The sequence below is a fragment of the Leuresthes tenuis genome, unplaced genomic scaffold (genome assembly GCF_036924035.1).
Source record: "Leuresthes tenuis unplaced genomic scaffold, fLeuTen1.0.hap1 SCAF_10, whole genome shotgun sequence".
Taxonomy (NCBI): domain Eukaryota; kingdom Metazoa; phylum Chordata; class Actinopteri; order Atheriniformes; family Atherinopsidae; genus Leuresthes; species Leuresthes tenuis.
In genome coordinates, this window is record NW_027325364.1 from 11,197,385 (window position 1) to 11,223,696 (window position 26,312).

The following is a 26,312-nucleotide window of genomic DNA, read 5'->3' on the forward strand; positions in this document are numbered from 1 at the left end:
TCACCACAGTCTATGTTTTCTATAGTTTCTCACTAACAGCCATAAAGCTGCGGAGGGGAGAAACAGTGCAAAAGAGAGGAGAGTGCTTTGTGGCCTTGGATGGGCCAAAAATAGCACGACACAAACGCACAGTTCCACACACTGGGGTTATTGTTCAACGGAGAGAGAACACACACACACACACACACACACAACAGGGATGGGGCGAAGAGGGAAAGTACAGAAGTGCTGAAGGAGGAAGAGGAGGACGGAGGCACAAGTGGGATAGAGAATGAGAAGGACATGATGTAAGATGAACAGTTTGGTCTCTCAGCTTCTCTCAGCTCAGCGCTGTCTTCAGCGAACAGACAGATGTCTTTTCCAGGAAATCGAGGGGAGGAGCGAGACAGAGAAAAGGCAAAAGCATCCATAGGGACCTCTATCCCTGAACAAGATCCTCTCCTGCAGTCCTCCATGTCCAGTTTACATGCTGGACTGGAAAAGGGTTTGTTAAGTCCCAACATGAGCTCAACCCCAAACACATTAGTTTATCCTATCGTTAATAAGTGTACTAATGTTGCTCCCAGGGGAAAATGATAAACAGTCTCACATTCCCAAAACAAGTTTTGCACCGAGTAAAACAAATGTCAACATCTGGCAGCCTGAAAAGTGGACTATCAATTAAAAGTGTGCTTAGAAAATGATGGACAAGAGTAATGGGAAATATAGATGATTTACAGATAGGGGACTAAAGTTTTCTGAACAGCATGAACTGCCCTTAAACAGATTAACAAACAGTAAAACTAATGCAGTAAATATTTCATCACCGAAGAGGGATCTTCTGGTATCTAAAGAGGCTGAGTAAGTGGGTAAGAGCCTGAATTTAGACTGTTCAAGTGGTGCAGCAAGTAACCACATGGGACAAACTTACACACTACAGAGAGCACATAACTAGCAACACATACACACAACAGGCAGCTTTTCCAGTAACATGGTGACACACGCGCACACCTATCTGGATTTCTCACTGGGGAATTACACAGAAGAATGTAGAACGATCACCCTGCGAGCAAAAAATATAGAGCTCTGTCCCCGAGGCACTACACCCGATGCCCTCCCAGGTGGACCGGACAACCGGACTTTTCTCTGTAATCAGGCTCATAAGCATGCTGTGTGTGTGTGTGTGTGTGCCTTTGTGTCCCCAGAGTGTTAAGAACGGCAGAATAATATTGTGTCAGCGGGAGAAGAGTCTTGTTGCTCTCAGGGCGCTGTTAGGTATATTTACCCTCACCAAAGTGACACCCTGCTCCCGGGACATTAACTTCTCTCCTTGGACATCAAAACGCACACATGCACTTTGCCACTATGAGCTGCAAGAGGCAAAGGTGCAATAGACCTGGAACAAAACTTACACCTAAAGCCTAATTCTGAGATGGTAAAATCTCAAAAAAGCAGATCCAAATAGAATATTTCAAGCACACTTCAGTGACTCGGCCCATTTCTTTTTTGGGGGGTTTTAAGCGTACGGATTCTAGCGCGACCACAGTCATGAGGGAGTCCATCTTGCCAAGCTCCAAGATATCAGTTTGTTTGCAAGTTTTAGGTGTGATGACAGTGGTGTCTTTTCTTTTCTTAAGTTGCCGTCCCTTTCCAAGCAGAATATTTTATCGCAAGCGATACCAGCTTCGAATTTTTGCTTAAATTAACGAGAATCTTCTAAAAAGCTTGTAATACTGACTCTTCAAATTACAACGCTCCATTTGTGCTAGGGAAGAAGGTGTTGTGATGTCAAAGACAGAAAGAAATGTGCATTTAGAATCAAATGTGGGTGAAATATGGAAATACAGCGACACCAGCCCTCTTATAGCTTTGTTTCCAACAGCTTTTTGCTCTGTAAAATGAAAGGTCTGATTCAGGAGCTACAAGTTGACTCGTTTAGCTTCATTTTGGCTCAAGTTGGCTTAATTTACACACTTAAGTGTGTATTTCAACATTTCAACAGGGAGATTCTGACCAGTGGAAATGACGTAATGATCATGTGTTGGATTCTACTGGAGGAGACGTTTAATTTAGTCAGAGATGTGGGGGACAACAGAAAAACTGAGCCCACATCCATTCCACAGCAGTGTTAGAAATGGATGCATATTTCTTCCATAAATAATGTTTGGTTGAGCACAGATATCGGTTTCTGCCCCAGTCTTTTAGAGAGCACATAACCGTGACAACAGACAGCATAAAAGATTACAAGACGTTTGATATTTCTGTGCTGCTGTTTCAGGCAAAACTTAACTTTCTAATGGTGTAACTGAACAAATATACATGAAAATATGAATCACTCTCACTGCCGGGCCACATCAAGAGAAAGAAAAGCTCCAGTGTGCAGGACTCAAAAATACAACCTGAAAGCTTTTCTAAATGTTTGATCTGCTGGTGTTAAGATCATTTTTATATCTGGCATAGATGGTGTGCATGTTCACCTCTTTTACTGTAAAATTTTTTCTTTTAAAAACAGGTAAACTGTCTCTTGTGCAACTCTTTTTGTTGGGTGAGTGATGTGTTTGGAAAGGGCTAATCTCCTCACAATGAAACATAAAAAGGTTAATCAAATAAAATGTAAATAAATCCAGTGTAAAAGTTTGAAAGCCACAACCTGACTCAAATGCAAATGGGAAGGGAAGTGGTTTTGTTGCCAACAGATCACTGGAAAGTCACTGAACAAATGATGACTCTGTATCTAGACTAAAAAGCGGGGCAAATTTCCCATGTTAAGCTATTAATTTCCTTCAAAGTTATAATTTCTTTTTTTCTAAAAAAGCTGTTATGCCCTCACACAACCATGCTACTGCCCACAGGCGCCTGTCCTTTCCTTCACTCAGTTTACCTGCCTCACAGCCTGCTGTTAATGTACATTTGCAGCCAACAGCTTGGCAGAGAGCTGCCAGTTGACATCTCACCTCTGGTTCAAGAACACACTGCCTACTCACTCGTCATTTAAGCCCGTAACACTGTGTGCGCACCTCTGCAAGTAGGAGCACTTAAAGTAAACAGTGCTGAAAAATTCTGATCATATTACCACGTTCAGATCTAAGTTTTATTTGAAAAAAAGCTACTGTCCAACTCTTTTAGCTCTTGAACTGACTGGAAATTAATTAACATTTTAAAAGAAATACAGCTTAAAAGGGGCATTTAACTTTTTAGGAAATGGGGAAAACAGCGCAAACTCAGTTCGAGGCATCTAAAACAACTCAAACACAACCCGTGCCAACAAGGTGTTGCAACACGGACTGTTTTACACGGACCGTGTAACAACAGGGATGTTGCTTCAGTTGAATGAATGTGGTGACAAAGTAAAACCATCGGTTCTAAAATGTACAATGCAGCGCTCACAAGAACCGCTACAAAGCTGTATAAGTTGGAGTTATTTTATGGGGCAAAAAAACTTGAGCGTCTCCCGTGGGGTAGTGCATGTGTGCGTAGGAAACTCCAGAGAAACTATGCTGCTCGTGTGTGAATATGACTAGTATCTGTAAGGTCAGTGGGCCAAAGACTTTGTCACGCAGGAGCAAATTAGATGCGGCACAATCAAACTATATATCTAAGAGGTGTAGAAGGTTTGTATGTGTCTAAGAGATGGGTGGCAATTTTGGAGGGTGGTTTCCAGGAATGTGCCACTATAGTGGGACAGGATGTCAGCAACTGTTGTATGTGCACTACGACAACAGGGCTGCTTCCTGTGTGTGTGTATGCATGTCATTTCTGATACACAATGAAATCTGTCAGGAATCAAAACCTCACTGCAGACAACATTACGCAAGACTCTTTTATCTGGCAGAAATAAACACGGTCATTGTTTAAAAGAGAGCAAAGATTAAAAATATTACCAGAGATCGACTCTAAACGCACACACTTGTTGCACAAGACAAATGAGCGAGTGCAACAGCTCTCCTCTACAAATAAATCACAGTTGTACAACTATTTTAGTCATTTGATGAGCTGCCACATGCAACAAGAGCATCTTTGATATGCATTTGCACTCCACAGGTCTCTGAAACTGGAACGGAATGGAGCAGCATTCCTATAAAAGATATTTATTGATTACAGCGTTTTGATGACAGTGAAGGAGAGCAGCGTCTAACAACTTGGTGCAAAATTTCTCACTGTGCTGAGATCCGGTGAGCGCCAGAGCCATACAGATTCACATCATTTTATCCTCATCAAACCATTCAAACCCCTTCTTGCCTTACAAATGGGGTCACTGCCCTCCTGGAAGAGGCCTATCCCGTCAGGATGAAATGATTCATAAAAGCATTAAGACTTGCTCTGAACCTGCTCTGAAAGAGGACAAGTGGACAAATCCTCACTTCTCTGGATCAAGAGTGCAAGTTTTAACATTTCTTACGTACTTTGAACACTACATATATAAGCGAAACATCCCATTTCTGTTTGCAGTAGGGACTGCAGAGGAGCCAGAGCTCAAACATAAATGACAAACTGATAAATAGAACCAGAAAAACAAGTTCACAATAACAGCTTCAGACTAAGACACCCAGTGTGTGTGAGTGTGCGTCAGTGCTGACTCAGTGCGTGAATGTGTTTGTAATTCAGCCTTCACAACGCAAACTCTCCTTCATTCTCCTGCCTCTCTCTCTCGCCCTCTCTCACTGTCTCCTAGCAACCAGACACTTGAGGCCTAAAAATAACCCCCACACCCCCCCACACCCCCCCACACCCCCCAGAAACGAACAGAACAAAAAATAAATAAATAAATAAATAAAGCATACAGCAATTAATCCTTTCAAGTCTGGAACACCGACTCAAACACACCAGGTATTAGAGAGGAAAGAGCGGGGCAGTGAGAGATGAAGACGCACAGAAAGAGAAGAAGAGTGGGAGGGAGTTGAATCTGCCAGCAACAGGTAGTCGTCAGGAGACACAGTTCTGCACTACATGACAGTGAGAGTGTGTATGCTCGGGCTTCTGAACGGCAAACACAAGCTCGAGTGTAAAGCCACCATATAGTCCTGCAAAACAACTGCAAACAATGTTTTGTGTTAAAGAGTTCGAGGTGGATAAAAGACAGCGCATGCGATCTGAATCGCTTCATCCGACACCCGTAACTCACACTGAAAATGGCGCGAACAAAGCCACAGCAGCCTCAAACCGCTGCAACAAATGTCCTTTTTTTTTTTAAACATGTTAATCTGCAAAAGATCTGATTAAGTAACAAGCCATTTTATGACGTACAATAAATCATCTGTACAGCTTAACATCTATAATCGGTTAATAGGAATGTCAACAGAAAAAAAAACACAGTAATAATAACCCTCTGCATCGCAGTAGCCCATAGCCACAAAATAACAACAGAAATGATAATCTTGATTAAAAAAAACACTGTTGCTTTTGGTGTGAGACGCTCGCTATCAGGCAACGTCTCACAAATCTCACACCAAAAGAACAGGAGGCTTAAAGTCTCCCCCTCGTATAAATATATATTCACATATACACACCCCAGTTCATCACAAATATCGGTTTAAGAGGGAGAAACGCATTATATGGACTTAACTTTCCCCATACGATCATTTTTGCCTCATTCAACTTTTCTCTCAATCTCACACATATTCCTACAAGAAATGACCACAAAAATACAAATCTTGGACATCCTGACCACCCACTACAACCAAAAACATCGTTATGTTGCTCCAACTTGACGGGAGAAAGTTGGCAGGCCTGTTTTTAATGAGACTAAGTGGCAAACGATGTCTTCACTGACTCAAGTTTAATACTAATTTCGAAAGGACAGGCTTTACTCATAAAACATTAAGCTCTCCTCTCACCCCGCAGACGTCTGGTTTGGCAGAGGTTTCTTCCTGTTAGAAGGGAAGTTTTTGCTCTCTGTTGTTGGGGGACTGAATCAAACCGAAGATAACTGGGCTACTCTTATGAAGTGGCCTTTTATGATTGCAATTATAATGTAATAGATGAAATATAAGTAGATGAAACTGAGCTACATTTTACTGGACTTATTTACCTTCTCTGTAAAGTGCCTTGAGATGACATACACACACACACATATACACACACACACACACACACACACACACACATATATATATATAAATGATAACCATAAACAAAAGTGGTATTATAAATGAAGATCTTACCAAATTCAATAGAATCAGATCATAATTCAGAGGTGATACCTGGAACAGCAAGTCATGTAGTGCTGGCTATTTTTATATTCCATTTCTTTTCCCCCTTCTATCTATTGTGAGTGTAATTACACAAAACGACGGAGGAAAATGTCCTCTGAGACAGATAGCAGATGAAGGGATGGCAGTGTGACCTGGACGTTCAGTCCTGAGAGCAAAGAGTGCCTTGCTGAGAGTTAAGGTTCATAAAAATATGACAATGGCACACGTCGTAGTGGCAGCTAGTGTCAGCTCATGTTGATCTGCATCAATTCAACAGTCGTGTGCACACTTACATGGAAAACAACGTGTGTGGGTGTTTTGATGCACATCGTATGCCGTTTATGTGGAGCATCCAATGTGCTGCACCGTCTGAGGATTCAGCAAGGCCTCTCTCTGTGACAGAGAATGCCTCTATTGTGAGTTTTTCTCCTCTGCCTTCAGCACGAAATAAACAGTGTTATGAAACAAAGTAAAAGACAACTGAGTCGTGAACGCACACATACAAAGAGGCCTGCAGTCTAGCAGTCTGCCACTGACATGTTCCACAGTGATTTAATATTCTGGGTGTGTGATGGCAAGTTAGAAACAAAGCAGTGAGGCACCCGAGTTTTACACCACATGTCTAACAAGTCAGAAGAAGTTCTCCTTTTTTCTATTAAATCAATTCATGTAAATGTGTGAATGTGGCTTGCATTACAAAGGACTTTATAGAGCTCCAAAGGGCTAGAAAAGGAGACTTATTTGGGGGTTGGTGGTGCTGGTTGCTCAACACATTACAGATGATCTCTGCTAATTAACTCCGACATCTCATGCTACAACTTCTTTTGCTGCATGACACAAAAAGAAATCCACACAGTCGTCATTAAGGAGGATTCATGGTAGCATGTATTTTTTCTTTGTGTGTCATTGGTTTGCAACCAACGCAGACCAGCTTCCCAGCGGTCCTCTGTGAGGTTAACAGTGGACAGCCTTCAAAGACGAAACTACACAAACTATCAATGACAGATTTCAGAGAAAGACGACGACCTTTTTTTCCTGTATGACCAACAACAGGTTGCTTCACATATTTTTTTTAGACGAAAAGTACAACTGTGTTCAGCAGCTTCTGTTCAATCTAATTTCTTTCAGCACAAACTAAGCGAAACCATCTGCTGGGCTCACCTGTGCCTCTCTCCCAGCAACAACAGGGACTGGGGCGACTGGGCCAGTCCTTTCTCTCGCTCTCCATCCAACTGATTACTACCACAAACGAGGGCGACTTTGCAGCCTTCTCTCAAGTCAAAATCTAAGAAAATCTCAAACTGGATCATCTCAGGAAAATCTTTAAATCTTGTAATATACTGTATATCTACAGGGAAGGAAAACCCATTTATCAAAAAGACTATATAATCTATTATTGGATTTAAAAACAAGTGAAACGTTTGCTAATTGAACAAGTTTCAGTTCATAAACAATCGATCCATAAAAATCACCGTCACTCAGTGGGTCGACATGATGAGACTAATTCGATTAAATCTATAGTTGGATTATGCTCCTTATTTGAGAAAGGGCAATTATCCAAGTATACATGGTGGTGAATAAATGGAATCATTGGCACAAAAGAGCAAGATGAAGCTACGTCCCTCTACATTTCGTTTATGGTGAGCATGTTTATTGCACAAACGCGATGCATAACGGCGCATTCTCCATCGCGCTGTTTATTTCTTTCCAGCGGCGACGACAACAATAGTAATATCGTCTCCTCTGACTTCCAGTTCACGAAAAATCTCGAGCATGCGCAGAACGCAAACTCCAACTCACCACGTGCTTCACCGTCTACGTTTAGTGTGGCTATCGACTGAGTTATCTCAGGGTGTTGATCAGACTGCCAGCAACCCGGTCTGGTCCAATTTTTAGTCAAACTAAGGTGCATACATGAACTTAGTAACTCAGTCTTATTGTAATTTAGCCATTAATGCCATTCTTTACAGTGCCGTGTGACCCCACTGATTTAAATCAGTTATTTGTCTTCTCGTTTCACTGTTAGTTACGACCTCATCGGTTCTTCTAGAAAACCAGAGTTAACCCATGAATGCATCATTTCATGATGTCCCTGACCCGGAGTTTCATTAAAAGTTGAGTATTTACATTGACTGCACAGAACGATTTCAATGAACATGGATAGAACAGCCTTTTCACTGGGTTTAACAACTACTGCTTTACTTTATGATGCAGCTCCATCTCACCGCGAGTAAAGCATCAAATCCAATGACGCCGATTCTATTGGTGCCATTGTTCGGTTTTAATATTTTGATGGAACAACTGTTACTTATTCGTGTGAAAGAATTCAAAGTCTGCTCTGAAGGACATCAAGTACTTAGATAAAAAGGTAGTAAACCTACGGAAGGCAAAGTCTGCGCTGAGTTTCTGGTAAATCAGTTCTTCCTGAAGGCTCGGTACACATCCACGGGAGCTCCAGGTTTGATTTAAATGCAAAGAAAATAGTGTCATCCTGTTTCATGCTTTACAGATGACAAGCGATGTAAGCTAAAGTGGTAAAACTTCAAACCATTAAGTATTCAGACAGCTTGGCATCCACTTTTTATTCTCATATCCACATATAGCCTAAATTTAATTAATCTGCTTTTAAATAGCAAATCTCCATAGCTACCAGACGTGGAGTTCATTCTCCAGACACTGAGCATCCCTACACATCCTTATTGACCCCCCGAAAACATACCATCACCCTAGAGGCTGAAACAGCACAAAATGCACTAATGTTTTTTTAAGTGTTTGATGGGTGAATAAAATGAAAAAGCTGCACTGGGAACAGCACACCTCTGGCTTTACTTCCAGTGTCTTAAAGACTGTATAGCAGCTTTCCAACCCAACGACACATAACATACTCCTCACTTCGTCAGAATAAACTTAGATTAATATACAATTTGACAGACATGTACCGCTGTATAACAGTAATCATAATAACGGGCTTCACAGACGACAGAATCCCACTCAGACTCTTTCTTAACCTCTGAGATCGCCTGTTGGACACGTTGTGGGCACCTTCACTATTTTATTCTCTGTATAGCATGGTAATCTAACATTAATGGTGGCTTACAGAGTCCTTCTGTCATTTTCTGAACACCCTAAGAAGACCTAGGTAAAAGAGAAAGAGCTTGTATTAAAACTTATTTTCATTTCAGGCAAAACAGCGAAAGCTTTTATGCACGATTGATGCTTTAAAACGCACTCTTCTTCTACTTTTACCTTAACTCATCGGATATATTTTACTACGACACATCCCTACCTTAAAGCTATGTTTAGCCCCAAAAAAATCTTGTCACTGCACTCAACTATGCGAGCGTGGAGAAATATTTCCCTCCTTTACTCTCCGATGGCAAAAGAAAGATCGAGACAAAGAGAAAAAAATCTTCACACTCATCTTCAAAGACTTAAATGGGAAGCCTGGGGATGTACTATATATGTGAGTGTTTGTTATGAGCCGCGTGTTGTTCAGACTAGAGGTAAGAGTGGAATACGTGATGGGCCCAAAGGGAATTATGTTTTTCTCACTGCTCTGCTGCTAACTGTGCTGATGATGGCTTGCATTCACAGCGTATTATTCACAGTGAGTAGTACGGTACAAGCGCGCACACACACACACACACACACTCCGCTGTGCTTTTTTAAAGCATCTACAGAATAAAAGCCGCACAGGTTTTCTAGAAAACTTTTGACTGTGCTCGCACTGGTGAAAAAAAACCCCACGGACATTCAGCTCATTGACCAAAGGTCAGCAAAGCCCTGTCCCACTCACACTCATATGTACACACTCCCAGGTTGGCTACGTGATCATCAGGGGAGAGGTGAAGCTAACTTACAGGTGAAGCAAAGCGCTGGTGGCCTGCTATTCTTAATTGACCCTTGGGTGCTGAGAGAACAGGGGACAGTGGTAGCTTGCCAACTAGTACTGTTATTCTTCACACTCTCCTGCTGCTTGGGAGAAAGCAGCTTTTGGGTTGTGCACAGCCTTCAACTCCAACATGCTAATAGATCCGTAATTACAAATAAATTTGAAAGGTTACCCTCATAATGGAGCAGAAGACAGTAGGTGTACTCTGCAGCTGAGAAGCAGGTCTTTAGTAGATAGAATATATCAAGACCATCTTAAATCACAATATCCCATTATAAAGTTAAAGATGACCTGTGGTGCTTCAAAAGACTTTAAATTAATTTCACACAACTGTGGAGAAGGAAAAGCATTGCTTTTCATTGTTTGTCCAAGCAACGTCCAAGATGTCGCTGTTTTCTACTGCCTGCTCCACGATGTATTACACTGTCACACCGGCCTACATCCCCAGAAAACAGAAGCCACGGACATACAAAGTCTCAGACTCACGCACACTTTCAGTCCACACTCGTTCCTGTACGTCAGCACTGTGTGTGAAGAGCACCAAAAATACACACCACTTCACCATATCCCATCAAGTGATTCCTTCCTCCACTCTGGTCTGTTCCTCCATCACCCCAGCAATCCATATCCACCGAACCCCTCCCTTTTGGCAATGCAGCCCTGTGCACTTTCCTGCCATTCTTCTATTGCAGCTAATTTTAGATGAAGGAAAAAACTCTGTCCACATCTGCTAGTCATTCTTCAAGATATGTGTGCGAGTCTGTGTGCGAGCGCACAGTTGGGACTGAAAGAGGAGAGAAGGAAAAACCCTGAAAAGGTCAAAAGGAGAGTAAAGAAGAAAGGGGAGGCGGTGGAATGAGCGCAGAGGAGCAAATAAAAGGAAACGTATAAAACAACCGGGATAAAGACAGAGTAACTGTCACAACCAGAACAAATGTTCATCATGACTGAACTGCTATTATTTAGTTTTGGAGAGCTTTCCTCTACATTTACGTGGTAGTGGTGAACCACAAGCGCAGCTCACTGCCATCATGAGTAAAGAGAATGTGAAGTAAACAAAACATGATGATTTAGCTCAGCTCACCACAAAAAGCAAAATCAAATGTGAAAGCAAAGTGCTCGAACACAGCCCTCTCTTTGATGAACATGAATCATCTAAATGGGAATCATTTGTGGGCCAAAATAAATATATATACATATTAAAAAAAGAAGCAAATTAGTAAAGACACAACCTTTAGTTTTGACTTGTTAACCAAATGAAGTCAAACCTCAGAGCAGAACAGAGTCATCAAAATGTGCTTTAATAAGACAACTTAACCTGTTAATTACAAAATAAAGTCAGGCTTTAAACTGAGTTCTTTCAAAAGTTCACAATAACTACCGCTTCAGTACTAGTGACTACTTGCTTGCTGCAAAAACTTTGCCAACTTTGCCAACTAAATAGAACCAGCACACGCTGCTTGTTGAGGTCAATTCAAAATGAAGAATGTCTTCAATGAGGAGTATAAAACGACCAGGTTTCTGTCCACGGATGGCCACGACTAATGAGTGACGATGGGGTCATCTACAGTACCTAAAACAGACAAAGTGAAGGTGCAGAGAGAGCGCACACAGGCCTGGAAATGCACACAGCGCTCATAAACAGGATTCTGGCAATGACGACTGTGCGTCACAGTGGGCTGCGAGGGGGACACAGAGGGCAGAGCACAGCGTGTTTATGCGTGTGTGTTTATCCCATCGTAAACAGGGACAACAGACACACGCCGCGTCACCGCCTGTCACCACTTTCTCTTTTTTCCCCCCACTGTTTTCGCCCTTCACTCACATCTCCCTCCCGTCTTCCTTCAAACCCCCTCTCTTGCCCTTGTCCTGCATCCATTCGCCCCCTTCCTGCCTCCCTCTCCTCTTCTAACCCCAGCTCCACTTGGTCAGCTTGTTAAGCATGTCTGCTAAAGCTGATTAAGTAGTGTTGATCAGCCTTACGTAACATTCACCGTGCGCAGACGTCGCTGCCAGCCAGCCACACTGTTTTTGAGCCTTGTGTGTGTATGTGTGCGCTCAAGAGATTTAGAGAAATCAGAGGAGGAAACTTTGCTCAAATGAACATTGCTCTCCATGAAGTATTTGCAGCTGAAACACAGACATGCACACTTGTATTACTGTAACACTCGGTCTCCTTGAGTTAAAGCCAAGTCTGCGCATGGTCTCGTTGACATGAGCATATTTGGCCACAGGAATGTGGTGGAATGTGCACATCACCAGTCTCCCAGGCTTGTATAAATGTGTGTCTGTATGCATGTGTTTTTGATGCACAATGTGTGGATAATCACGGCTGCCAGCCGCGGTATAACAGACTGAGGGCGTTAACGATGGGAAAACCATCTTTACATCCATGAGCACACACAGACACATTTACTTAAACACCATTGGTGATGGCTGTAAAGAAAGCAGCCCCGCGCTGAATTAATTGGCAGAGTGATTGAGCGCACACAGACAGGTTAGAATGGGTCGGTTAGCCCAGCGCCACTTCTCTCGTCTCCTGGTTTGCTCTCGCACTCTGCCTCGTGGGAAAGATTAGAATCCTCAGCTGGAGCAAATAAAGCTGAACGTTATGCAAGAGCCGGAGAGAGGGAGGATGAGAGACAGGCTGATGATGATGTAACTTGAGAGAAGACTAAAATGCATAGATGTGGAGCAAGGAAGAGAAAAAGATGAGGAGAAGGAGTCACAGAGGTGTGTGGCAAAACTTAACCAAGCAGCCGGCTTTACGTGATGCCCAAGCTCCACTGCAGCCTGCTTTATGTACCTTACAGTACTATATGGTGTCAGCCACCCATCTAAACAAAGGCAGCTGATCTGCACTACTGAGCAATGAGCTCAGCTGTAAGCACACAGCTGCCCTGCACTGGCAGAGACCAGCCCTCTCAGATCTTTACCCCGGCCATACACAAAACCAGATTACATAATGAAAAGGCAATCTCAGTGTTCTACCTGTTTTCATTTTGGCCTCACTGAGTGACACATATCCATTTAAGCCACAAAGTGGATCCGACTAGACTACTGGACCTACTAAGGGAAGCATAGCACTGAACTATAGCAGAGACAATGTGTGCTTAATGTTCATTAAAGTTCCACACATATAAAAAGCAGAGGATATTTGTTTGATGAAAGTTGACAACATGTGATCAGCGATGGATGGGCACAGAGGTACAGCTGTTAGCACAGTCACTTTGCAGCGTTCTGGTTGCAGTCGTAGTTGGGTGTATCTCGCTTCTTGTCCAGTACCCACTGGAACAGGCTCCAGGCCCGTGTGATCTTGATTAAGACACAGCGAGTACAGAGGCTCAATAGATGTGCGATCAGCAATGAGCTGACCAAATTCAAAACTCAATTGAGCAGTTACGGTCATCCACTGCATATTAGAAAGCCAAGCAACAATCTTTGTTAATGTGATGGAGTAAATGAACCAGCTGAGCTGAGCTGTTAATCATGTCATTAAACCATTTATCCAACTTATAGTGTGGAAGCTATTCATAATAGTCATGACAGATGGAAACATTGTGTGTGTATTATTTCATTTCCTTCTTCTGGTAAATAAAAGATTTTTTTCACAGTAATGTATCTATGCATGTATGTATGTATATGACAGCAAGTCTGACTAGTCATCTCTTTTTCTCAAGTTTTTTTTATTTTTATCTACTTGTGATCTCCTTTTTCTTCTTTCTAATTCACTGTTGCCAGGTACAGAGATTTGGCAGATCCAAGAATGGCTTGAGCTATTAAAACAAGCCGTGTTCTCCGGTTATTAGTTGAGTCATGCGGGAGAACTGCTTTATCTTTATTAAACAGTTCAGCATAGATGACGACAGGAAGTGCCGAGAGTGAGCGTCACACCGGATCTGGACTAAAACCAATCGTTATACAGTTCACCATAAACCACTGACTCATCCCAAAGCAAATGGCTCATTTTAGCAGAATGATGTATGAACATTTACATAATTCAATGGTTAAGAGTCACCCAAAACTGTGTTTTACTTACCTCTCTTATGTTACTGCAGCAGTCAATCAGGAGTCCAGCGACAGAGTCAAATACATTTTATTCATCGCATTTGTTCCATCTATTGCTACACGCTGTCAGTGTTTATCTTCACATCCTAATAAAGACCTGTTTATTTTAGATGGTGCTTTACAATGCGCATATCAAGGTGAAAAATGGGTGTGAGGAGAGAAAGAAAAAGCAATGAGGAAGGAAGTTAAAAAACAGAGAGAAATGAATGAGCAATAGGGAAGGAAGCAAGATCACTGAGATAAAAGACTGACTGGCAGAGACAGTGAAAGTGATGAACTTTCTCCCCTCTGTCAGTTTACTGCTTGGATGGTGTTATGTAACACCATGAGTGTGAGTGTACACACACCGATTACCTCCGCTCAGTGGAACTCATAACACGAGGCACTACCTCACGGTTTGTGCTTTATGTGTGTGGAGCGTGCACGTTGGTGGGTGGGTATGTGGGCACATGCGTACGGACATAAAGGCGATACCTATCAGTTACAGTCCAGGCACAAAGAGTGAATACGCACAGTGCACAGACTTCTCACATACAAACTATTGTCCTGTGCACCGATTCAAACAGCTCAGATCATACACCTAAAGGTATAAGGTAGCAGGGGGTTCCCCAGGAAGGGACAGCTGCACCGGCTCATGGTTACACCTCCCCACCTACAGCCGATAACGCTCATTGCATTCACATGCATCCTTATTAAATACAATATAACTCGATGAAGCAAATTGACTTTTGCATTTATGAGAAAGATGACAAATCGTGTTGTCTCCGTAATGAATGGCAGCAGCTGTAGCGAGACAGATTCAAATCTGTAATTTGTTAAACCACTACAGGATATGACTGATAACTGTGTAAAATCTGTGTACAGACACAGAAACATGGATATCACCAGTGGAAAATTAAATAATCTTCACCAAAGTGAGCAAGACGAACCAATAAAACTTCTGAAATACCCTTTCCTAATTTTGTGGGAAATCTGCACATTACCTGGACCTTTAAATAAATCATATTAGGTTAATGAGGAAATCTTATTATTGGAACTCATGTTAACATTTGCCTCCTCGAGCATCTAAACTATAAAAAACCCAAATGACACCATGAGGAACTGTGGGAATGTGGGGACAATATATAGACAAATATAATAGTTCTGCGTGTTATCACTGCACCTCAAATTATATGTGGAAAACTTTTTGCCCAACACTGAAAAAAAAACACACACAAAGGCCATTTTATGGATTCAAACACTGACATTATTAAGTCAAACACACACACTGATCTTCCATTCACACTCTGGCTCCCTCACACCTAAGAGGAATGGTGTACCTCTGCCCAGAACTTGGCTAATTCTTAGGCCAGACAAGCATAATAATCCTTCTAACACAACACCCACACACAATACAAGCTGGGGGCCAGCTAAAGAGCCTGTGTGACAGACTACAAAGACCCTGTGTATATATCAGTGTGTGTATGGGGGGGGGGGGGGGGGACGACACACTGACTGAATTACGGTTACAACACTTCTAATTCATTTCCCTCTTTAGCTTGGAGCTAAGGCTGTAATATTTTGATTGGCATCTCTTGGCAGGCTCTACAGGCTGCACTTAAGTCTTGTTTCCCAGGCAACATGTATACAAAATAGTACAGTATACCACAAATGTGCAGGCTGCCAGCTGAAAACCAGACACACCGTGTCAAAAAAAAATATGCGAGAAAATCTGCTTGACTGCATTCACAATAACTGCATCATCAATTTGCTGCTTAACTGTATTGTTGCCATCTCTCAAATAAAGTCTCAGCTTGAGTTCCATTACCTATTTAGTGCTAACACTCATTATCACAATGATAGGGTCCCTTTCTTAATAGCCTCTTATGACCAACCGTGTGTGGTTGTCCCAGTTTAACTTGTTGCCTTTCCCTCCTTGCCTCGAGGCTTTAAAAATTCCCCTGCAGTTCTTGATCCTTTGCTCCCATACTTTCCTTTTCCCTCTCACCCTGTGACTGGTCAGGGGATCTAGCTCACTGTTCTCAAAGGCTTTAATCTCCTAAAAAAAACAATCACTGTGTGCATTTGTAATGTAGTGTGCGTGTGTGTGTGTACCCACCCGGATTCAACTGCCTGGTTGTTATGCAACATCACAGGGCCACATCTGATGCTAAAAATGGACGTGGATGAAACTATTGTGACCGTAGCCAGGCTTACTGTACAGGAGCACGGTGCAGGCAGCAGGGGGCTGGTCAAGCTGCTTAACCCTGAACTAAAAATTTACATTTTGCGCCATTTCCTCAGATAAACTCCAGTCCTGCTTGTGTTCAAAGAGAAATTACTCTTTCAGGACATGAAATAACAAAAAAAATATATATATATACATATATATATTCAATTTGCTTAGTGAACAAGAGTCAATACAATTCAAGTAAATTGTGTATTTGAATTACGTAGATTAAAGAATATCATTGCAAGTGTACAGTTTTTTTTTTTAAACTGTAACAGGCCAATACCAGGCGATAATATCAGGCAACTGATATAACAGTCTGGCTCATGGTAATAAAATTTTGGTCAAACCGTTGTGCAATGAATCACGTTGCAAAAGAAGAAGAAACTATTTTTGTGTACTAACTGCTGACTCCAGACATGTCCTCACAATCACCATCCTATGACTGTGTGTAACGCTTCTGTGGCATTAATTATTTACCTGAACATCAGCAAATCCCCAACATCAGCGACTAACGGAGTACATGTTTGGGTCAAGACACTGAAAGAGTGGAAAGTGGTACAACATACAAAAGTAGCAATCACACTCACTTACAGACGAACTCTCTGAAGAGATAAGTGATGGTTTCAACCAGTTTCCACCAGTGTGTGTGTGTGTGTGTGTGTGTGTGTAGAAGGGAGATATGCTATATGATATTCAGCACCGATGGCCATCTTTCTCATTAAAGTTTCATCTCTGTGCTTTCCTATAAATACCTTTCCAATGATCCAATGCATTATTCAGCTTCTCCTAAGCTTGCATACACAAAGACAAACAGACAGAGAAACATACACACATAAAACACACACCTGGAGAGCCAAGAGGAAGTCTTATGAACTTTTGGGAGGACGATGGCTGTGGGCGAAAATAGAGCCAAATGTTTGTCCTGCTGTGAGAGAAATCCACCACATTTGATTATACCCATGACCACACTTCTTGGAAGGAACTCAAGTTTAAATGTGTGTGTATAGACGTACGTTTCAACAGTTACTTGCACTTTACCTCGCACAAGCTTTTATTGCGAGTTTTAGGGCTAACTTGGGGAAGGCAACACCAGCCATCACCTATTGCTGATACAATCTGACAGTGACTGACAAGTTTTTTTATACCGTTTGAGCCATGTTAGCACACAACCATAAGAGTATGTACTCATTGACGTAGGTTGACTGGTAAATCAGGGTAAATCAAAGACAGGGTAGGGTGACATGAGGCAGGAGAGAGGGGAGGAGGAGGAGAAGACTAATGGAAGAGGAGCTGCCACTGGGGTATTAGTCCATAGATTGGCCACACAGAGATGATAGTGAGAGGGAAGAGAGGATGGTGTGATGGGAGGGTCAATTGATACTTAAAAAGGTTTCACTCCCCTACAGGGACATGAGCATCTGTGTGCAGACAAACACACAAGAGTCTGTTTGAAATAAAAACATGCTCCCTCTGTCCTACGCACACACAAATACACATTACAGAATGACCCCGTGTGGTTGAACAGCATTCAGCAACGGGCCTTTGATTCCAGCTAAAGGTAGATGAGCAATTATTGGTCTAATTTTGTCTGAGACCGTGGGTTTGTCTTTCTAAACCTTGCAGACAGTACTTGCGTATGGGGTTGTCCAGAAAGATTAAATTAGATCAAGCAGTCATGGCTGATAAAAGACAGAGGATGTCCTCTTTCCACTTATCTCTTTCCCTCACACACACTCACAGAGCAACAGACACAGCTTTCTGCAGCTACTGGGCAGTGCATCACTTTGTTAGCAATTATAAAGAGTCTGCATGTGAACACCTGCTAAAAGGCCTGCTGTTAATTTGTTTGTGCTAAAATGAAGAAACAGCTGAAAAAGCTCCCTTTCTATTTAGGTGATGTTACCTGATATTCAATACATAGCACACAATGCCTGTACATTTCTACAGTCTGGGACAGTTTGTTCCCACAAAGAAACTTTTTACATCTAATATGGCATTCCAGTCTAAGCTCCGGCCTCCCGAATGCACATACCTTTTTTTTTTTTTACAAACATACATCAGCAGTGGTGAGTTAACTCAGAGCTTAAAATGATCCCCTGTGTACAAAGGAGAACAGGTTTGAACATGGACGGAGAGGGGAACAAGATAAGAGACAGGCAGGCCAAAGAAGAGCAATAACTGACTGAAAAGAAAACTCTAAACGTGATCTTGCATTCCTTACATGGGGTGAAGGGAAGGAGAGAGAAGTGAGGAAAAGGGAGGGAGGAACGGGGGAAGGGAAAGAGGAGAGAGGGGGAGGAGGGTGACAAGGGAGAAAGTTTAACTTGGCGCCAGACAGCATTTCAAGACCCGACAGCCAACCACAGAGACACGCACACCAAATATCGACACTGCAAGTGGCACAGAAGTCCTTTTGGTGACTTCCCATCATCCAAAATTAGATTAGATATTTGCCCTCCACCCCTACTCCCTGAGTCCAACACAGAGGCAGATTCCCAGATAAAAATAGCCAGAGGAACTATTCAAACACTGCTGCCTTTCTGTAGGGAGTGTCTGCTGACTGCACTGGACTTAAGGGGTTAGAGAGGGGTTAGGAGCTCCACTCACCACCTCCCTAAATCAGACAGCCTGGGACATGGGGAAGTGCCAGCCTCCATCACACTAACACACTTTTAAACACAATGATTGAGCTAATAGGAAGTCAATATATATATATATATATATATATATATATATATATATATATATATATATATACATATATAGTTCATTTAAAAATGCTCTCTTTTAATTGTTGCATACATGCAATTTGTGCATAAGATGTAAAAGACTAATGCAGACAGCCAAATTATCCACATGATAAATGATAAATCAGAGGGTTCTGTTGTCCTGATCCTGCCTGCTGTGTATGCCAGTGTGTTGACGCTACTGTAAAGCGTGACCAGTCTCATTGGGGTTAATCTCAGAAGATTAGACGTATAGATTACACCTCCACTTGGGCAAGGCCCCACCATTAACAAAAACAGAAACCACTGTTTGCGGCGCCATCAGCAGAGGATTACAACAAACCCCTCCGTGTGTTTGTACGTGTCAGAAGCCCAGCAGATGCAGTTTGGGTGGATGTGGTGATGGCCCACTGCTACAGACAGAGATGAAGGAAGAGGTAGCTTCTTACCTGAATGACTAACCCTAAGCGACTCTGTGCTGTCATGGTCTCGACAGCTTACACCCCGATTATATTCTAACCAGCAGCAAGGTGACAGTTCAGGCTCTAAACTCAAGGACAGGTCATTGTGTTGTCGGGACCTAAAATAAAACCTCTCATCTATAAGGATCAGAGGAATAGAGTTACCTGATCTTCACGTGCATGTGTGTGCGTGTGCATGTCATCAGACTCCGATCAGTTTCACTGGCGCCACCGTCACCAAGAAGCTCTTACATACACCCACGAGCACGGACGTACAAGCTTTGTTCACAAGTAATACCTTTACAGAGCTGCCCACCCAGAAAACTCTGCCTCCTGCATCGACACACACTTGGTATTGTTTCACGACAACGTGCCACACCGCGCCTCGCACTGACTCACCTCTCGTGAGGAATGAACACCGGAGCTCTAAACTCCCCGTATTACATTCCAATACACATGCATGTGCAAACACACACAGCTGCTGAGCAGTGCGGGTCCAGTCCATGCACACAAACACACCCCACTGCATTCTCAACATGAATTTTGATGCCGATTTGAAAAGAGACTCCTGTGTGTGTGTGTGTGTGCGCGCACTGTGGAGCAGTGTGCATTCTGATACTGTTAAAATACCACGTCTCATAATGTTTTTTCATCCCTATAACGTGGTAAAGACATGCACGAATGCCAAGATACGTCTTATAAAGCCGACAACTTTCAACAAGTGCCTTAAGAGATAGTAACTGTTGTGTTTCCCCCTTGTGTGTAATGCAACACAGCCGGCAACTATTAACCTTCTAAGCAGGAATGTGGGAGGTCCAAGAATTCCAATAAAAAGCTGCAATGTGTGCGCGTGTTGTGCGTATGTGTAGCCACACGTGTGTTCTTCAAAAGAGTTGGAGTTATCTGTCAACCGCTCATCCCATTCAGCCATGTGGACTCAGTCCATCACCATCCCTGCCTGAACAATAACCAATAAGATCGACGTGGGTCATGCTGGCTACAACCATTATTACTGCAGTGAAACTAGGATTAACTCAAATCACAGGAGTACACACATGGCCTGAGGACATATTCAGTTCTACTGCTGGGTTAACAGCGTCAAAAGTGAGTTCTTTAGAGTCAAACCTGAAAGCCTATAGCCGATCAAACAAGGCAGGGAGACTGATAATCTTTCGGACTGGATGGGCAGAACTGAGGTTAATGTGTAGGTCTCTGGGGTTGGGAGGGAGATTGGACAGAGAGCGCTGCTGGAGAGCAGTCAGAAGCATCCAGGCCGTCAAGGGTAATGTTGCCTTGCTGGCCGTTGTCTCTCTGGTCAAGGGCGACACGAGACTAATGGTAGGGAGGTCCATTAGTGTCGACTGGCTGAGCACATTGTTCCCTTTGGTCACATTCCTGGCTAAATGCAGACATTTCCACAACTGAGGGCCTCCCTCCAACCAGAAGTCATTTGTCATCTTAATGTCACAGAAGACCATATCAAAACTTTTATGATAAACTGTTGTGACCAGAGAAAGTGGACCATGCTGCAGCCTGCTATGGAAATCACTGCTAAAGCACCACATTGAGAGAAATGTCATCACAACTGCTTTGACTGTATACAAAAGTGAGAAAAAGGCTGCGTATGATTTATTCCGCACTTTTTTCAACAACATTGGCTTAATACCTTTGGACTTATTCCCAACAGCTGATAAGTTCAAACCCACTAAGTCAATTTTTGGCACCTAGCAGGATTTGGCAGCTTTTTTTTTTTTTCTCAGATGGAAGATAATCAGTTCTGCTGTGGAACATTATCTGTTGCAGGCTTTAAGTATGTTGGTTGAGCTCGATCACAACAGGACATTGTCCCATAAACCTGGTCGTAAAACTGTATTGGGATAGTAGGAGGCAGTGGTTTTTGCTGTGGTCAGCTCTGCAAGGGAGTTTTCAAAGATAAAGCTAATCACTGCACTTATCATCACAGCAGTTGTTGAGATTGAAAAGCATATGCTCGCAATTGCTCACATGAACCCCCACAGGGAAAAGGTGAAAAAAAGAAAGAAATATTCTTAGTTCTTAGTTCAGAAGCTACTCTTTTCCTTTTTTTTCCCCAGTCGTCTCTGTGTGTGTATGTCGAGAATATATGGAAATGCACCCCTGTGGCACATCAATCATTTTCAGGAAGCAGGCAGAAATGCAAAACAATTATCGTCACAACTATGTAGTTTAACACTTGGTGCATAAGAGCCGAAGATTTCCACGTTTACCACACTTTTTCTTTCAACACATACCCTCTTATACATCTCACACCCTTACAGAAGTGGGGTCTCAAGTGTCAAAAGCACCACCAAACTATGAGCTACTCTGCACCATTATTGCCACAATGAGAGGTCCCTGGCCCCACAAGTCCACACACAATCAGTCCCAGGCCCTGCCCCACTCCCACCATTGTCCCACACTCCACACACACACACGTATACAATGGCCACTCCAGAGCCAGGCGTCCCACTACGCAATTGCACCACACAAAGACACGCAGTAGTCCTTATCCCATCAGAAAGAAAGGAGAATGATGGAGGTGTCAGGAGAAAGAAGTGCAAACTTTAAAGGCGGAAGGAGAAAAATGGATGAAGTGCAGAACTGTAGATTAATGTGTGTGCAGTGTGGGTTGTTCATAACACTTATTATTGTATTTCTGTAAGTCCTTATCACCAGAACTTAATCAATCATCAGCACAGCTTTTAAGCCACACACAAAGGCGGGTATACGACTGTGTGAGTGCAGATAATACATACCACCTCTCTGCTGACTAATGCAACCTGTGGAATACTTTGCTTCTAACCGATCCCCCCCACAAACGTCATCAATCACTAACAAAGACCTGGTAAACAGCAATGATTAGATAAAGATATAAACTGAAATTAAACTGGATGCTTTCCAACACCCACCTGCCAGCGATTGCAGATGTAGATAAAACCCCATCATGTGCTGCTTCATCACACCGATTCAATGTCTCACCAGAAATCCTATCATGTATTTAGGCTAATGAAGTGTCTGTGAAGAAAAAAAAAAAAAAAAAGGAGGTGCAAAGGACGTGTACACTGCTGGAGAGGAGAGGAGGCAAACTCCACAGAGGAAGCAGCTTATCATACGAGAAGTAATCCCACATCAAACATTCCAGGAAGGAATGATTACATTTTTCATCCCGCGCAGATCCACAGACGATCCGATCACATCCGTCAACTGTGTTCAATCTAAATGATGCAAAATACTCACGAGCTAAAGCTTGTGTTGTGATTGCAAAAGCGCAAACAGCAGGAGATCAGGACAACATCACAGATTAATCACTTTAACCATTGAACTACTTAAAAGTGCTGCTATAAAGTCATGTTTTTCTCGTGAGATAAAACGCTTTCAGTCACATTTTTTGCTCATCAAATAGTGTTGAAATATGAGACCATTTGATAACATAAAAATTCAGGGTCTGACAGCGACAAAAGCTGTTCATTGGTACATTCAAAATAAGTTGGCTTTTAAGTTTACACGCCGCTCCTCCTCTTAAGTGAACTTTGTTAGCATTTAGGAATAAGTTTAATGATGTTACGCAAAAATCAGTCAATCAAACAGTCTTTAGGCCACAGGCTAAGGTAAAAAATACCAGGGTATGAGCACAGGCATCACACCAGTCACAGAGTATCAAGAGGAGAGAGTAAGATGACCCTCTTCACTGTACAGATAACATACCACACAAAGTCTTACGCTAAACCCAACACAATCATTTTTAGTGCCATTCCGGAGTGGGGAGCTTCCACTATCTGCTGCCACATAAACACAGAGCTTCTTGTTGTAAAAAGTGCTGGAAGTAGTGGTGGGATGTGGTGTGATGTCATGGCAGCCTCCTCCGGGCTGCTGCTGAGTGTGGGTGTGTGTGCAGGAATGTGGAGGGCCAAGGGGCTGAGACCGGGTGCAGCGGGAGTCAGGAGGGGACAGTGGGGGAGGGGAGGGGACCATCCCAAGTGGAAGGGGTCCACACACACATGGCCCCATGCCAGATGCTTCCTAGATACTACATCCATTTGTGCCTTAAGGAAAAGCATCTTATCAAATATGTATATTGTTTGAAACAGAGGGCATTCAACTGAATATTGTCGTTGAAATCATCTCTATATACTTTCAGTTTTCACTGTTATGTCAACTGAGACAAAGTTAAAGATATGCAAGAGTCATGCCTGCATAGATGGCACACATGACAGCACTTCCACTTCCTCCTTCCTGGAGAAAACTCGCTCTGACTTTAAGAGAGGGGAGCAAGAACAAACTTATGCAAGCATTTCAGGAATTAGACAAAGACACACACATTCAGACCTCAGCTGACTGCTGGGAACCCCTCCTCCTTACCTCAATACGCTGACAGACCAAGTACCTGACAAATGTATAATCACTTACTGGGTTAATATCTGCTTCCTCCTTGTTTCCCTGACGGGATCCGATCACCTCGACAACATTGCTGGCAGGAGACGTCTTCAAGTAAACAATCAACACCTCTATCTCTGTACAAACACCCAGCGTTTCCAGGATTTTTAGACAGTTTCCCGAAAGTTGCTGGATGGTGAAATAAGGTCGTCACGGCGACACAGAGGATGTCGCTTTAACAACTGTACAGTAGTTAAACCACTTCCTCTTGAACCGGAGTACAGTACTAAACCTGCACCAGATTTTAGTTACTTATCAAGCGAAACCAGGACTGTTGCAACACTCGCGAAAGCTGCGAAAATCAACAGGTTTTCGTCCAGTTTTTTTTAACTAGTGGTGCAGTTAGTTATCTATATTAGTAATCCGGCCTAACCAGTAGTGTGAATATTAGCGCTGCCGACAAGCGGGCAAACAAACAAACAAACAAACAAAAAGACAATGGTTGAAAACAATCAGGAGCCACGCAAACTCACCACTATCTCCAGGTGTTTTCATTCTCTCTGCTTCAGCTGTTCAGCAGGACAGAACTGCACAACTAAACTGGAAAAATTCCACGAAGTTGCTTGTGGAAAGAAAAGTCAAGTCTCTCGGCCTCTTCCTCCCGCTCTAGTTTCCAATCTGGAAAACTAGGTGAAGATACAGCAAACTTTTTTTTTTTGAGACCTGCTGCTTCAGCGGCTCTATCGTCTCTCGAGCAGCCGCGCTCGCTCCGTCCGTTCCCCCGGCTCTCTGCCCTCCGACCAAAACGAACGAAGGGCTCGCTTTCCGCCAACACTTCTTCGGTCCTCGTCTCTTGTCCCGTGCTTCACAGCGTTTAAATCGGCTCAACTTGCGGGGGGAAAAACGACCAACCGTCCCGACTCGAGCCAGCCAAAAAAGCCTTTCTCGCTCCTCTTTAAGTTCTGCCACTAACTGTCCGGTAGCTGTTTACTCCGCCTCAACCGCATCTTCGTCGCTGTTTGGCATCTGTCCGCCGCAAAGCTCCGTGAGTTATTTGACAGAAATGAACGTTAGAAAGCGCCGTGTCTTTCTTCACAGACTTTTTAGTCCTCCACTCACTCTCACACCACTCAGCGCTACTCTCCTCCCCCCCGTGTCTCTCTCAGTCCTCGGGGTGTCGTGTTTCGCTCGTTCTCTTCTGACTGGGGCCCGCCCACACTGACGGGAGACGAGGAGGAGGAGAAAGGGGGGGCTAACGTGGCGAGTCACGCCCACTCTCCACGAGCCGGGGCCTGAGCTGGCGTCACTGCTGCACGCGGCGTTGCCGGGGAGACCGTCACAGCGCGCTGCCGTGTTGACATCACATCCGAATCCTACGAATCGAGAGAGGCGAGAGAGCCCGCTCGGCCCGCAGTGTCCATTTGCGTCAGTCAGAGGATAATTACACCTTTTTAAAGCGAGATAATTACACTTGTTAAACTAGCAAAATTACACGAAAAGGTCAGGAAGTGATTAATACTAAAAGCAGGAAATTAAAACTTATATTTGTCGCATGTTTAAGGCTTAAAGAGAGTCACCTTTCAATCATGAGATTATATTTTCAAAATATACTATTTTGCAAGCAGATGAAATTAACTCACCGCTGACTCAAAATGAGCCAGCTGCATGTTTGACTCTTTTCATGTGAGTGCATTAAAGCGTACGTCCAGATTTATTTTCGCATTGTGCTTAATAGAAAAGTAGCTTTTTCATCATGGTTTTGTATCATCAAATAATAGTTTGGAAGTCAGTCATAACTTGGGTGAGAATGGACCTGACAGGGTAGCAGGAAACAGTTTCCTTCTTGCAGTTAAACCTACAACATTAAACATATTTGCATGCTCATAGATACAGATCTTTTTCGGTTAAGAAGAGGGATTTGGGTGCATATTTTGCCGAAAACAGGGGCTGCAATTTTATTGTGAATTATCACCTGATTCAAATATTTTTTATGATATTTTTTCTTAGTGGTAGGTACTGATTGTGTTTCATCTATTTTAGTTCACTTTTTACAACTAGTTACTGAGACAATTATCAAAGCCCAATTCATTTAAAGTTTTTTTTTTTAAATATATATTCATTTTCCTTTGCTTACAAGTAATGGGTATATAGTGCGTCATTTGTGTTGGTGCTCATAAATCTATCTAACATTTTGTGCTTTTGCACAGAAAACGACACAAATTACAGAACAACATCATTCTGAAAACAGACCATATTTCCTAAACCTTTTTCCTTGTCATTAGATAAACTTTTTTAATATTGCTGCACGTTTGTTGCTTATGTATATGACATTAACTGAATTTAATTAATAATGTTGTCACTCAGTAAAAGTCCTATGTGGGAAATTTTGCT

The 26,312-nt window shown here is 42.7% G+C and overlaps 1 protein-coding gene across 1 annotated transcript in view; it reads right to left on the bottom strand.

Moving 5' to 3' along the window:
- erfl3 (Ets2 repressor factor like 3) overlaps positions 1-25,093 on the bottom strand; it is a 46,151-nt gene extending 21,058 nt beyond the window's left edge. The window contains exon 1 of the mRNA XM_072393942.1: positions 24,455-25,093. Coding sequence (XP_072250043.1) covers positions 24,455-24,476 — 22 coding nt within the window. The 5' untranslated portion in view covers positions 24,477-25,093. The remainder of the gene's footprint in view (positions 1-24,454) is intronic.
- Between the last annotated feature and the right edge of the window lie 1,219 nt (positions 25,094-26,312).